Source organism: Prunus avium, chromosome 8 (assembly GCF_965620075.1).
Source record: "Prunus avium chromosome 8, drPruAviu1.hap1.1, whole genome shotgun sequence".
In the NCBI taxonomy this organism is placed as follows: Eukaryota; Viridiplantae; Streptophyta; class Magnoliopsida; order Rosales; family Rosaceae; genus Prunus; species Prunus avium.
The window spans coordinates 32588090-32602985 of record NC_142291.1 but is presented as its reverse complement, the minus strand read 5'-3'; the positions used below and the strand labels follow the sequence as shown (position 1 = coordinate 32602985).

General features: G+C 37.2%; 3 protein-coding genes across 3 annotated transcripts; all 3 read right to left on the bottom strand.

The window, feature by feature from the left end:
* Window positions 1-556: 556 nt before the first annotated feature.
* On the bottom strand, window positions 557-2972 carry LOC110764615 (ATP phosphoribosyltransferase regulatory subunit). Its single transcript, XM_021967621.2, has 4 exons — window positions 2696-2972; window positions 2344-2586; window positions 2168-2233; window positions 557-1107 (listed from the first exon to the last, which is right to left on the bottom strand). The coding sequence occupies exons 1-4, from the start codon at window positions 2867-2869 to the stop codon at window positions 952-954; spliced, it is 639 nt and encodes a 212-aa protein (XP_021823313.1). The 5' UTR covers window positions 2870-2972; the 3' UTR covers window positions 557-951.
* Window positions 2973-3531: 559 nt separating this feature from the next.
* On the bottom strand, window positions 3532-5238 carry LOC110747600 (mogroside I-E synthase-like). Its single transcript, XM_088246263.1, has 2 exons — window positions 4534-5238; window positions 3532-4419 (listed from the first exon to the last, which is right to left on the bottom strand). The coding sequence occupies exons 1-2, from the start codon at window positions 5191-5193 to the stop codon at window positions 3700-3702; spliced, it is 1380 nt and encodes a 459-aa protein (XP_088102389.1). The 5' UTR covers window positions 5194-5238; the 3' UTR covers window positions 3532-3699.
* Window positions 5239-12567: 7329 nt separating this feature from the next.
* LOC110764597 (UDP-glycosyltransferase 74G1-like) lies at window positions 12568-14526 on the bottom strand. The gene is made up of 2 exons (XM_021967598.2): window positions 13852-14526; window positions 12568-13455 (listed from the first exon to the last, which is right to left on the bottom strand). The coding sequence occupies exons 1-2, from the start codon at window positions 14509-14511 to the stop codon at window positions 12721-12723; spliced, it is 1395 nt and encodes a 464-aa protein (XP_021823290.2). The 5' UTR covers window positions 14512-14526; the 3' UTR covers window positions 12568-12720.
* Between the last annotated feature and the right edge of the window lie 370 nt (window positions 14527-14896).

The following is a 14896-nucleotide window of genomic DNA, read 5'->3' as shown; positions in this document are numbered from 1 at the left end:
AAAATTCTAAAGTACGGATTTATGAGAAGATATGGGATATTATTAATTAAAAAAGCATATAATTCAAAAAATTCATGTGGCCAACACTAAGTATATACTTTGTATGATGGTGATAACAAAGCGGGAAGGGACATAAATGTAATGTGTAGCCAAAGCAAAGCAATCCCAGGAACCCCTGCCAGGGGCCTACCCAACTACCCAACCACCTAAATAGATGTCTTTGTCACTGGTGGCATGGCAACTATGGAAAAGCTTCCCTTGGGAATGTGATTTGCCATTGGCAATATCATTTCTAATGAAGCAGTGACTATTTCCTTGGTTTGGTGGCCAGATGATCACTTTCAAGAAGAATGCTAGGGTCCGGCGTTGGCAGCTCTAGCCATCATCAATTGCTGATAGTCACTCACTTGTGAAGGAACGTTTATGAGATTAGAAATCCATCGGAAAATGATCTTGTAAAATATTTATGAACCGATTATATTCACATGCCAACAGAGAAAATGAGTCAATATAGATGGCATTGAACTATCATTATAACAATGAAAAGAATCGAAGATAATGAAATCAGACGAGTATATGCTATACCAAACAGGACCCTACTTGCAGCTCACAATGGAAAATTTCATTTTTGACAGGATTTCTGTCGACATTATATGTATCATACAGGGGGGAACCCAACCATCACCCCACCTTCCCGAAACGTATAACAAAATTTTACCCTGCTATGCTATTATACATGGTGCTAAATCAAAATCACAAGAACATCTTGTGTACCTGTTCAGGCAGGAAGTTACATCATACTTATAATTCTTTCCAGACCAGAACCGTGGTTTTTATGCTATCTTCTTATCATCCTTGATTTCAAGTAGTCCTCCTTTATTGTTTATTGTATACTCCTCCTATTCTGGTGTGAGATTATAGTTGAACAACTCTCTTCTCTGAGTGGAAGTATCAGGTTGCCGGCTGTGTGCCAGTCCACGGACGGCTTTCATCTTCAAAATTGCGGAGTTTTTGGTTGCGGTTTTCTTGTACGTAGGTTACTCCAGTCCATATCCCACGGATGAGTAAGATGCTTACAAACACTAGACTTCCAAGGGTGCAAACAACCTAGATTTAAAACAGACAAAGAGAAAGGTCATAACAAGCTTTCATAAGGAGAAGCCATCCAGGTGCTGTATAAGTCAAAATAAATTACAGATATGACTCATGCCTGATGCAAACACGCAGATAAGACTGTGAATACTGTTTTCTATGCCTAGTATGACACCACAAGTGAGCCCTCAATAAGATCACCGACTATAAGAGCAGTCTGATTTGAAAAGCCATATACTTTAACAACTGTCAACATTTCAAATCTGTCAAAGGCCTTCTAAACATAGAGAATGCAGCACTCACTAAAAGATCAAGGCTTTGGAAAGGAAAAAAAACGATGCCTATACAACTGCAGCTTCAGGCATGGCTACTAACCATAGACCGAGCAGAGTTAACCATTACTAGGACACTTTGGCTGCTGAGTTCTTCTTTCCAGAGGAACCAGCTTTGACAAAGAGCTAACTCTTCCCATCTGTAACCGAGCTTTCCACAAAGTGCTGCAAGTATTATCATTTGCATTGCAAAACTGCTATCCGATGAAGTGCAATAGCAGAGATACTACTTGTTTTTATACTATTTTATTTCTCCCTTACTATTAATCGACTTTATTTCTTTTTGAGATTTATTCATAGAAAAGAACCATGGCCTGTGTTGAGTCCAGTAACTCTAAAATCCTGTGGTATCAAGAAACAAGGCCACTTTGCAAAACTGGTGTTAAAGAAGAATAATCACACAAGCAACAAATGGTTCAAGTTTTAAAATTTCAGTCCATAAAATAACAGAACACAAATTTGATAAAATTAAAATTGGTAGGGAATAAAAAGAAAAACAGAAGGCCACACTGCTAGCTAATGTTACCAACCGTGTATGCAGAATGGGGGTTTCAACTAACATCTTTGCTCAATGAATTGAGAACCAAAACGTGCTGGGAAAAGACCCTTAAAAGAACCAGTAACAATACTCAAGAGCATGCAATTGATCATGAACTCACATGGATATGAAACCCATAACAGCTCATAGATAACCAAATAAATGGAAGTTTGTATACATGAATGTGGATTGCATATATAATTACCTCAAGAAATGCCTTCAAGACCCATAAAAATGCCAGTACGAGCACCCCATTAACAGAAAACCCCACCTGTGTATGAGCCAAGCCAACAAAAAACCGTTCAACAATTCAGCTATAAAAATCCCAGCTTTCTTTCGAAAAATTGAAAAATGGAACCCAAATTTATAATCAATGGTTACCAATTTGGTGGGAATTGAGACGGGGAGAACTGATCGTACGGCCCTCCTGGCTCGCCTGGAGACCTTCTTGAACATATTCTGAACAAACCTCACCAATAAATCCAAACTCCTATCTTCTTCTTCATCATCGTCGTCATCCTCATCGTCTTCATCATCGTCTTCGAAATTATAGTGCCGGTCAACCTCGGAGTTGATCGAACGGCTCCAGTTGCGCGGATCATCAACCAGATTATCAGCGCCGCCCTGTGAAATGAAGAGTCCAAAGGGTTAATTGATTAGAATTGTAGAGAGTGATTGATTTAGAGAGAGAGAGAGAGAGAGAGAGAGAGAGAGTGAGTGAGTGAGTGAGGACCTGAGGGTAATTAGGGGTTCGTCTGGAGGCTTGGGCGCATTGAAATTGAAGACTGAAACTTTTCGGTTTGAGATAGGGATTGAGAGTGTGAGGAAGATGCAATTGTTGTTGGTGTTGTTGTGTTTGAGGGAAGTAAGAAAGAGTGGGAGGTGAGAGAGTTGCAGAGAAGGGCATGGTGTGGTGAATGAGATTAAGAGAGAGACAGAGACAGAGAGAGGGCGAGAAGGAGAGAGAGGTCAAGGTAGTTGAGCTGGAATGATTGGTTAATTTGAGATTGGCTTCGCTGAAAAAGGAACTCTATTGCCACCCAGCTAAATGCTCACCACACCCTCCCACATTGTTGTGAACTCTAAAATCCAATTTTACCCTTGTTGTAAACCCTAAACACAATTTTATTTTTTTATTTTTTTATTTTTATTTTTATTGATTCAAGCTATATTCAACTTTAATTTAATATAAACTACAAGAAGGGGAGATTCAAACTCGGATGCACATAGTGGGGAGCACATCTACTATGGCCGACTTGACTAAGCCCATGTCTGCCTTCATTATTTTTTATTTAGAGAAGAGAATGAAAAAAACTAAACCCTTAAGTGTCACTTAAAAGAAAAAGAAAGATAAATGTCAATTAACACTAATAATTCCGCCATGTCCAGGATGTCCAATTTTTAACAAAGACCGGGCTATTTATATGTTATCAATCTAATTTTTAATTAACATCGGACTATATTGATATGTCATCATATATCGATGTAAACGAACAGTGCGGTCTTTAATTACAGACAAAGAATTTTTGTCATAACTAAAGCTATAAATCGTCACTTTTGCAACACAAATACCAGGATGAAAAGACATATTTATAAGATGACAACGACCATTGATAAGATTTGGATTACAATATTATTGGAATCACACGTAGTGCTTAAAAGCTGTATTGATTTTACTTATGTGGCTTTTCTAACACATAGGCATCACTGAACCAGCTTTGAAATGAACTATAGGCATCACTGAACCAGCTTTGAAATGAACTCGTCAATGTTTTTGTCTGAACTTCCACCTTCATCCGCTGCCTTTTTAGCCAACTCCTTCCATTTGAGGGCGTTGATTTTCATTTCTTTCCCTCTCTCTCCCTCCATTATTTCACTTATGCAATGTTCCACTACTTCTTCTCTCACCTTCCCTTTCTCATCAGATGGAGCTGTGATCCCTATTTTCCACACATCCATAATGAACTTGGCATTGGTTCTTTGGTCAGTCCATTGTGGCATTGCCAACATTGGAACCCCCAAACTCAAAGCCTCCAAAGTTGAGTTCCAACCACAATGTGTAACAAAGCATCCAACAGCCTCATGAACCAAAACCTCCAATTGGGAGCACCATGAGACCACCAAACCCTTCTCCGATGTTTCCTCGACGAACCCTTTTGGCACCTTAGCTGCTTCTGATGCTCTAACCACCCACAAGAAGTTACTTTTGCTCCTTCTCAAACCCCAAGCCAGCTCCTTCGTTTGCTCATCGTCAAGTTTCGCTGCGCTGCCAAAGGATACATAAGCAACAGACCCTTTTGGCCTTTCGTTTAGCCATTTGATGCAGGCATCATTGTCTGATTTAAAGAGGTTGACACCATATTCTTTGTCATCTTCAAGTCGCTCATCTAAGTACTTGGATGGTATAGTAGGTCCAACGGTCCTCAATGGCCAAAACTTAGCCAGCCAATCCACCACCTAAGCAAAGAATTAATACCAATTAGTTTCATTGAAGCTTATAAAAAATTAATCATATATCAAAGTTGAGAAAAAAAAAGAAGGGAAAAAAAAAAAGCTTCCTTATGTACTCACTTGTTCTTCCAACTCATAAAATGTGTTGCAGAGGACCCAATCAGCTTTGTCAACATTGGAGAACTGACCCACAACCACTCTGTAAAAAGCTGGGCAATACTCCAAATCGTATACAAACGATGGCAAGTCCAGAGGGTCAAGTGGTGGCAACCCGGGAAGGGAAATCAGAGACTGATCATCAGCAAGAGGAACTTTCAAAAGTCCTTTGTGGACATGGTAGTAGATGTTGGCAACAGCACAAGACTGGGTGAAGAAAGTAGCCCCAGCAATTCCAAACTTCCTCGCAACATCCAGAGGCCAAGGCATGAACGCATCATAAACAACACAATCAACTGGAGGCCCTGAGCTTGAAAGCTTCTCAAGTAGCTCAGCCAAAGTTTTTGACCCTTCTTTCCAAAAGCTCTCCAAATAGGCATCAATGCTTGCTTCTCCTCTCCCGGCTTCATCGTAGCCATCGGAGATGGTCTCCAGATCCAGCGCTATGCAGCTTGATGCTGACCCGTACATTGTCTTGTGGATATAGCGGGTAGTGACCAGTGTGACTTTAACTCCTTTGTGAGATAAAAGCTTGGCAAATTGGAGCATAGGATTAATATGGCCTTGGCTCGGATAGGGTAAGACCAAGCAGTGACCTTTGTAGGCTCTCTGACCTCTCTCCATTTCTCTGTTTACACTAAAATTATAAGGTAATTTGTGGAATTTGTGTGTTTAGGAAAAGTTGTTGTAGCAAAATATATACAGGAGGGGAACATGAAGTGCACAAACTTTCCACGAAACTGCAGATGTTGAAACCTTGTCAACCAAGTCATCTTTGCACGTGCTCTGATGTATAGGTCCAAAAAATGAATGAGTTTCCTTACGTGTCAACCAAGTTGTGAACCGAGACATTTCCTTACGTTTCTTTGTTACATAGGTCCAAAAAATGAATGAGTTTTAAAAACTTAATCAAATAAAGCAAAAGGAAAACTACGGTTCCTATAAGCCCATCTAATATAAAATGGAAAGGGAAAGATGAGAAATTATTGTATAATCATCATCCTTTTGATCTCGACTCTTGAGTTATTCGTATAAGTAGTGCATAAAAATATGGAATCATTTCAAATAAAATAAGTCACTGGCTGACCTAGGCTACATAGTTTCTGTTTTACTTGATCTGAGCGGGGTGCCAGATCCCCAAATGTTTTACTTGTCTTGGTTTTTTTCTTTTCTTTTTTTGGGGGGTCTAGCCCCCAGTTCACAAAAAATAAAAACAAGTATGGAGTTGCATGAAGGGTAGAAAAGTTGTGGCACCTCAATTTGCTTAAATTATACCTATAATTGCAGTTGCTCTCAATAGTCTTGTAAGGGCTGTGAGCCTGTGACAGAATTTGGGATAAGAGTGCAACCAAGAAATAACAATTGGATTCTTTTCTCCCTAAACAATTGGTGTTGTAAAAGTTTTCCAATTAAGGTTTGAATCTACGGGGTGAGACGGCTTCTTTTAAGTTGATACCACATAATATATTAATACATTAAAATTACATATAATAGGAGCTCTTGATTAATACTAAATCCGACGGCCACATTTTTTTTTTTGGGTTCATTATAATTAATAATTTGATCAACCACGGTTTTTTATTATTATTTTATGTTCCTTGTTGAATTATTTGTTTAATAATCCTTTAGCTATTGATGTCTAGTTTCAAATTTGCTATCAATATATATGGTCCAATTCTTTTTATATAATTTTGTTCAAGACTTGTGACACCTTAAATATCAGAGCCACCCTTACAGTGTAATATAAAGTGGAAAAGAAAGATGGGAAATTATTGTATAATCACCGTTTGGTCTTGAGGTCTTCTTATACACAATGCATAAAAATGTAGAATCATTTCATATAATAGGAGCTCTTGATTAATACTAAATCCGACAGCCAAAATTTTTTTTTGGGTTAATTATAATTAATAATTTGATAAACCATGGGTCTTTTTATTTAATGTTCCTTGTTGAATTATTTGTTTGATAATCCTTTAGCTATTGATGAGTAGTTTTAAATTTGCTATCAATATATATGGTCTAATTCTTTTTATATAATTTTATTTAAGACTTGTGACACCTAAAATCTCATAACCGCCCTTACAGTGCAATATAAAGTGGAAAAGATAAATGGGAAATTATTGTATAATCACCCTTTGGTTTTGAGGTCTTCTTATACATAGTGTTTAAAAATATTGAATCATTTCAAATTAAATAACTAATTAAATAGTCTCTGGTAGGGGTGTGTATCGTTTCAAAACCAATGTAATTTAGCCAATTCGCATCCAATCCAATATATATTGAATTATGATTTTTTCAATCCAATCCGATCGGACTATAGGTTTAAATTCAATATCCGATTCAATTGATATTGGATTGGATGATCGGTTTTCATAATTAAAAAATATAATAATGAAATATGAAACATTTATCATTACGTTTAATCTAATCAAACATTTTAATAGACGTAAATGTAAAATATAAATGAAATGCTAGAGAAAATTGTTTTGATTCTATAATATATTAAACATAACTCCATCAAATTATTTAAAATGTTCATAACTTTCTCAATTACAAACAAAATAAGCTTGAAACTAACTAGATTGGATTGGATTCTCACAAGCAATTTCGCCATCCGATCCAATCATGTATGTTTTGGAAATTAGAAATCCAATCCAATTCGCCAAATTATCAAAACCAAATAAAATTGGATTAGACCGATCAATTTGGGCAATTTGGATTGAATCTTGCACACCCCAAGCCTCTTGGGCTGCATGGCTGCTACATAGTCTCTGTTTTTCTTGTTCTGATCTGGGTTGCCAGATCCCCTAATGTCACGAAAATTAGATTCTACGCCTCCTCCATCTCATCCCAATCCCACTTGGGCTACAACTTACAGGCCTAGTTTATATGCAATTGAGACATGTCGGTTTATAAGAAACAAAATTTTATCGACACCACAGAAAAAAAAAAAGAGTATCCAAAGGATAATACAGCAAAGACAAACCAACCCAAAGAGAAAAATAAATCCTTGAAAGCAAGGCTGTCTTGTATTGTATGAGCAAAGAGATGGGCAAGGGCTGTGAGCCTGTGACAGAATTTGGCATAAGAGTGCTACCAAGAAATAACAAGAGATATTTAGTCATGGGTAATGCTAGGCTTACCACATTTTTCATACCACATTCATACCACCTCTCTAATAGAGGTGGAGCCCACCAATACAATGGGGCCCACCTCTATTAGAGAGGTGGTATGAATGTGGTATGAAAAATGTGGTAAGCCTAGCATTTTCCTTTAGTCATATACCCATTCTTAACACTAATAATATAGATGTGTGGAAAATAGGACTTAAAGCTCCATGTGATGAGAAAGGGGTTGTAAGACAAGAAGCAGTAGAACATTGTATACGTGAAGTAATGGAGGTAGAGAAAGGGAAAGAAATACAGAAGAATTCAATGAAATGGAGAGACTTGGCCAGGAAGGCAGTGTGTGAAGGTGGAAGTTCTGATAAAAACATTGATGAGTTCATTGCAAAACTGAGGTTCAGCCCTAGCTTCTGGTAAAATTCATTAAAGTAAGAGAATTGTCTTGGGTTTGATGAAATTTGATATGAGGTATTGTATTTGGTTACGTTAAAGTTACCACTTTTTTTCATTTTCTTTTTTAAAGAAGAGTTTCTAAGCAGAGAATTGTAACCAGAAAAATAGTTTTCTACTTCTTTTAGCATTGGAAATTATTTCCTTCAATCGACAAAATCCTATAGGTTTCCATTCCATCGTTGTTTTGTTAATCGTTATGTTTATTCACTATAAAACAAAATGCTATGTCCATTTCTAAAGTAATTTTTGCAAATGAATATTTTTCACTCTCTTTTCAAATAAATATTCCCACGTCTAACCTAAACTCTAAACACAATTTTCTTATTATTATTATTTTTTATTAATACAAGAGCAATATTCTACTTTAATCTAATATAAATTACGGGGAGGGGGATTCGAACTCGGGTGTAGAGTGGGGAGCACATCCGCATGGGCAGAACCACACTAAGGGCTACAGTGGACTGTAGCCAAGTGTGAGTTTTTAAGGAAAAAATATAAAACCTATATATTTAACTTGTTTTCAATATTAACCCAGTATATATTAACTTATTAAAGCCCAAAAAAGTAAAATTATTTATTTATTTATTTATAAATTTAGTTGGAGGACAGCAATAAAAATACACATTAAAATCGGTTCACTTTCAATTATGTTATTGAACATATTTTCATTTTGATCATATGTATTTTTCAATTGCATTTAATATGTATTTGTTTTTTGTTTTTTTATAAAGAACGATATAGTACTTTATTGATACGAGGAACATAAACAAGTACAAAGCCACTATGGTGTTAAACCCTATGTTGAACAAAAAAAATTCACAAAATTTATTTCTTTTGCCAAGTTTCTATTGGTCAAAGCCCAAATCCTACGAACCTTACCTAATCTAAAATGATAAGTGCAAAAAAAAGGGTGGCTGACCATTATAAAATAACAAATGAATATAATTCCAGCCATACAAATTTATTCGGATGGGAATTGAAATATTCCTCCTTTGCAGGTTTATCAAAAAATATATAAGTGTTTGCCAAGTATCAAACACTAAAGGATAAGCATCCCATCTAAGAGGTGATTGTTGACTCCAACTCAAATTCCTCACATCAAGGCCTATAAAAAGGGGGTAAATGGCTGGGAGAAAAGGGGGGGAGGCAGCCAGCAAGCTGCAGAGATCGCATGATAGTGCTGAAGGAAAAAAAAGGGGGACAGCCGCAGGAGGAGAGGAGTCACGCAACGCCGAGAAAGCCAACAACAACACCAGAGGAAGGCATACTCCCATGGCTTCTGCTAGACTTTGCTCCTGCTGTACAAAAAGTACAGAGCAAACCATCACAAATCCACTGCAAGGCCTCTCTCTTGGTGATGTTTAAAGCATCCAAAATTATCCGGAAGGATTGATCTCATATGATGGTGGAAACCATCTCAAACCTGTCACAACTCCAAGTCTGACTTGGCTGCAAGCAAAAAGCAAAGAAAGAATGGACAATGATGTGGTGATTCCATCACGGAGTCTAGAGCAAAAGAGGAATCATGTAATTACTCTAAGGGTAATTGCAAGCCTCTGTATGAAGCTCACGACAAAGCACATCATCGTGGCTGGAAATTGATGTCTTGCACATCAAAGAAAACAAAGCCCTCCTTGTGAAGGAGAAAAATAGCATGTGGCAAGCTAACAGGTCCTTGAAACCAAGGACTCACCTCAACACCATCAGGAAGGGATTTTACAAGCCAATGTTGTTGGTTGAAAATCCAAGAAGGCCCACCACGTGATGACTTTTGGCTTTGAATCAAAAGCAAAACCTTGAATCAAAATTCAAGGATTCTGCCACCGAAAAAGAGAACAATGAAGAAAGCTTTGCTCTTCTTCAGGTCAGAAGCAAATTTATATGAAATCAATTTCTGGGGCTATGACGCTACAGAAGCAAAACAAACAAAAAAGGGTTTTTGAAGCAAAGCAAGCTAAAGTCCCAACAACAACAAAAAAAAAAACGAAGCTGGCAGCTTCAATTCAAGGAGATGAGAGCCATTTTGACTCACCACCAATTAAGGAAATTTTTTGCATCTGAAACAAAGAATCTCTGGAGCTCCTCCACGCTCGGGTCTTTAACCCACAAAGCAAATCTCCAATGCCATCCGCAAAAGTATTAAGAAGCATGAATTCTCTAATCCTATTTGGACGGGTTTGTTTCTTTAATGGTTTGGGAGTTCCAATCCAGCAAAGAGAAAGCAGTTGGTTCAAGCAATTTGCTTGGGTGGCCTAATCAAATTATGGGACATATGTTTGCCGTAAACGCATACTTGTTTTTGTCACCAAGTTGCAAGATGTCAGTTAAATATGAGACCAACAAAGCCACAACTCTCAAGTTGGCTTAGCAAGCAGATGTCTAATTGGGACCCGTTAAAGGCTGATGTGCATCTCTCTCAACATGAGACAGTCTTAAGCCAATATTCTAAGATTTGGCGACCTCAGATATAATGGACTCGTTCATCACAAATCTCAAGCCCAACGGACTTGTCCGTGGAAAACAATCCAGTTGGCGAACAGTTGATGCAAAGTCTCAAGTCCGTAAATTATGGATTAATGGGCTTAAATTCCAAAAATGCCCATTGATTCCCAGACGGTCAAGTGAAGACCTAAGTGGTACAAAACCACGCCAAATCCCAAGTGGTACAAAACCACGCAAATTAAACAATCATTTTGGAACTATGTCGGTTTGATCTCGTCAAGGGTACGTAGGCAGTCTAACATCCTAATAGACGCAACCATAACCAAATTTGAATCCCTAGTTTATTCTAACCAAATTCGCCAAAACACTTTCCCAAATGCAAATGTCAATTTTAGAAAATTAGTGAGTTAATCAAAATTGCTTATTATTTTTTCTTGGACATTGACAAAAAGAAAGATGGTACAAAACCATCCAATTTTCCCCATGGGTCATCTATCCATGAAAATTCCAAAGAGAATAAATTCAAATCTCTCAAACATAAATTCTCAATTAGTGAGCCACATTTACCCATTAATTTCCAATTTTTCTCATGGGTCATTTACCTATGAAAATCTTCAAATTGTCTCAAAGACACAAATTCTAAATTATTTTTGGCCACACTTACCCATTAATTTCCAAATCTTGGAACTACGTCAGTTTGATCTTATCAAGGGTACGTAGGCAGTCTAGCATCCCAATAGACGCGACCACAACCAAATTTGAATATCTGGTTTATCTTAACCAAATTCGCCAAAACACTTTTCCAAGTGCAAATGTCAATTTTAGAAAATTAGTAGGTTAATCAAAATTGCTCATTATTTTCCTTAGATATTGACAAAAAGAAAGATGGTACAAAACCATCTAATTTTCCCCATGGGTCATCTACCCATGAAAATTCCAATGAGATTAAACTCAAATCTCTCAAACAGAAATTCTCAATTAGTGGGCCACACTTACCCATTAATTTCCTAATTTCCGAACTACGCTGGTTTGATCCCTTCGAAAGGGTATGTAGGCAATTTAGAGACTCAATCTAGATGCAACTGCCCAAATCTCAAATCCAAATTGAATCCCTGGTTCATTTTTAACCAAATTCACCCCAAACACACATCAAAATTGAATCCCTGGTTTATTCAGCTAAATTCACTCAAACACTTTTTCAATCAAATTCATTCAAATTCCCTTTTTTGCAATGAGTCATTTATTCATTGCAATTCTTTGAACTACGAGTGGCTTGATTCCCCGCGAGGGATACGTAGGCACCCTGAGGTTGGACTTGGGAGCAGTTGCAAAACCAAACACACAAGTTCTGTTTCTTTATGATGGAATCAAAGGGTTTTTCCCTTGAAGCAAGGGATTGTAATTAAGAGACTTGCATCTCGAATGGGTCGAACCTAAAATAATAAAACCCCATTATTTAATTAGTGGTGGTGAAATTATGTTGGAAGGTTCACATTTATCTTCAACACCCTATTTGGTTTATTTTAAAGCTTATTGAAAATTAGTCTATGGAGCTATGAACTAGTGTAGTTGAAATGATTTAATGTTTACTTTTATTTCTAGAAAGACTATAGAAATTGTAAGTACCAAAAAAAATAATCATTAAATTTTAAGCTAAGAACTTTAGCTAGCCCACCCGTTGAAAAATTCATGGTTCCGCCCTTGCACATCAGCTATGGCCAACTTGACTAAGTCCATGTCTGCCTTATTTATTTTTTATTTAGAGAAGAGAATGACAAAAACTAAACCCTCAAATGTCACTTAAAAGTAAAAGAAAGATAAATGTCAATTAACACTAATAATTCGGCAATGTCTAGGAGGTCCAATTTTTAACAAAGACCGGACTATTTATATGTCATCAATCTAATTTTTAACCAAGATCGGACTATTGATATTTCATCTTGTGTCGATGTACACAAACAATGCGATCTTTAATTAAAGACAAAGAATTTTTGTCATAACTAAAGCTATACATCGTCACTTTTGCAACACAAATACCAGGATGAAAAGAAATATTTACCATTGATAAGATTTGGCATACGATATTATTGCTTAAAAGCTGTTTTTATTTTTACTTATATATGTGGGTTTTCTAACACATGGCCATCACTGAACCAGCTTTTGAAATGAACTCATCAATGTTTTTGTCTGAACTTCCACCTTCATCCACTGCCTTTTTAGCCAACTCCTTCCATTTGAGGGCGTTGATTTTCATTTCTTTCCCTCTCTCTCCCTCCATTATTTCACTTATGCAATGTTCCACTACTTCTTCTCTCACAAGCCCTTTCTCATCAGATGGAGCTGTGAGCCCTATTTTCCACACATCCATAATGAACTTGGCATTGGTTCTTTGGTCAGTCCATTGTGGCATTGCCAACATTGGAACCCCCAAACTCAAAGCCTCCAAAGTTGAGTTCCAACCACAATGTGTAACAAAGCATCCAACAGCCTCATGAACCAAAACCTCCATTTGGGGGCACCATGAGACCACCAAACCTTTCTCCAATGTCTCCTCGACGAATCCTTCTGGCACTTTAGCTGCTTCTGATGCTCTGACCACCCACAAGAAGTTACTTTTGCTCCTCCTCAAACCCCGAGCCAGCTCCTCCATTTGCTCAACGCCAAGTTCTGCGAAACTGCCGAATGATACATAAGCAACAGACCCTTTTGGCCTTTCGTTTAGCCATTTGATGCAGGCATCATTGTCTGATTTAAAGAGGTTGACACCATATTCTTTGTCATCTTCAAGTCGCTCATCTAAGTACTTGGATGGTATAGTTGGTCCAACAGTCCTCAGTGGCCAAAACTTAGCCAGCCAATCCACCACCTAAGCAAAGAATTAATACCAATTAGTTTCATTGAAGCTTATAAAATTAATTATATATGACAGTTGAGAAAAAAGAAGGGAGATTCACTATTATACCCAATATAGGATTCCAAATTATAAAAACACCCCATATGAAATAGACTTTATAAACACACCCAAAGCTCATTTACAACCTAACAAAAAGGCTTTAACTTCTTTTAAATTACAAAACTGTCATTGATTTCTTAAAATAAACTCAACCCCAAAACCTCATAAAAAAAACTCAAAACACAATTTTGGGTTTGTTTATAGAAATTAAATGGTGTAGGATTTATCTATATTATTAGTGCTAAGAATGGGTATATGACTAAATATCTAAAAAAAGAAGGGAAAAAAAAGGCTTCCTTATGTACTCACTTGTTCTTCCAACTCATAAAATGTGTTGAAGAGGATCCAATCAGCTTTGTCAACATTTGAGAACTGACCCACAGACGCTTGGTAAAAACCCGGGTAAGACCCAAAATCGTATACAAACGATGGCAAGTCCAGAGGTTCAAGTGGTGGCAACCCCGGAAGCAAAATCCGAGACTGATCATCAGCAAGAGGAAGTTTCAGAAGTCCTTCGTGGATATGGTAGTAGATGTTTTCAACAGCACAAGATTGTGTGAAGAAAACAGCCCCAGCTATTCCAAACTTCCTGGCAATATCCAGAGGCCAAGTCATGAAAGCATCATAAATAACACAATCTACTGGGGACCCTGAGCTTGAAAGCTTCTTAAGGAGCTCAGCCAAAGTTTTCGATCCTACTTTCCAAAAGCTCTCCAAATAGGCATCTATGCTTGTTTCTCCTTTCCCGGTTTCGTCGTAGCCATCGGAGATGGTCTCCAGATCCAGCGCTATGCAGCTCGATGCTGATCCGTACATTGTCTTGTGGATATAGCGGGTAGTGACCAGTGTGACTTTAACTCCTTTGTGAGCTAAAACCTTGGAAAATTGGAGCATAGGATTAATATGGCCTTGGCACGGAAAGGGTAAGACCAAGCAGTGAGCTTTGTAGGCTATCTGTCCCTTCTCCATTTCTCTGTCTACTCTGAATTTAGAAGGCAATGTGAGTGGAATTTGTGTGATATGAAGGTGAGACGGCTTCTTTTAAGTTGATACGACATAATATAATTAATACATTAAAATTACATATAATAGGAGCTCTTGATTAATACTAAATCCGACGGTCACATATTTTTTTTGGGTTAATTATAATTAATAATTTGATAAACCGGTTTTTTTTTAATTATTATTTTATTTTCTTTGTTGAATTATTTGTTTGACAATCCTTTTAGCTATTATGGGTAGTTTTAAATTTGCTATCAATATATATGGTCCAATTCTTTTTATATAATTTTGTTCAAGACTTGTGACACCTAAAATCTCATAGCCGCCCCTACAGTGTAATATGAAGTGGAAA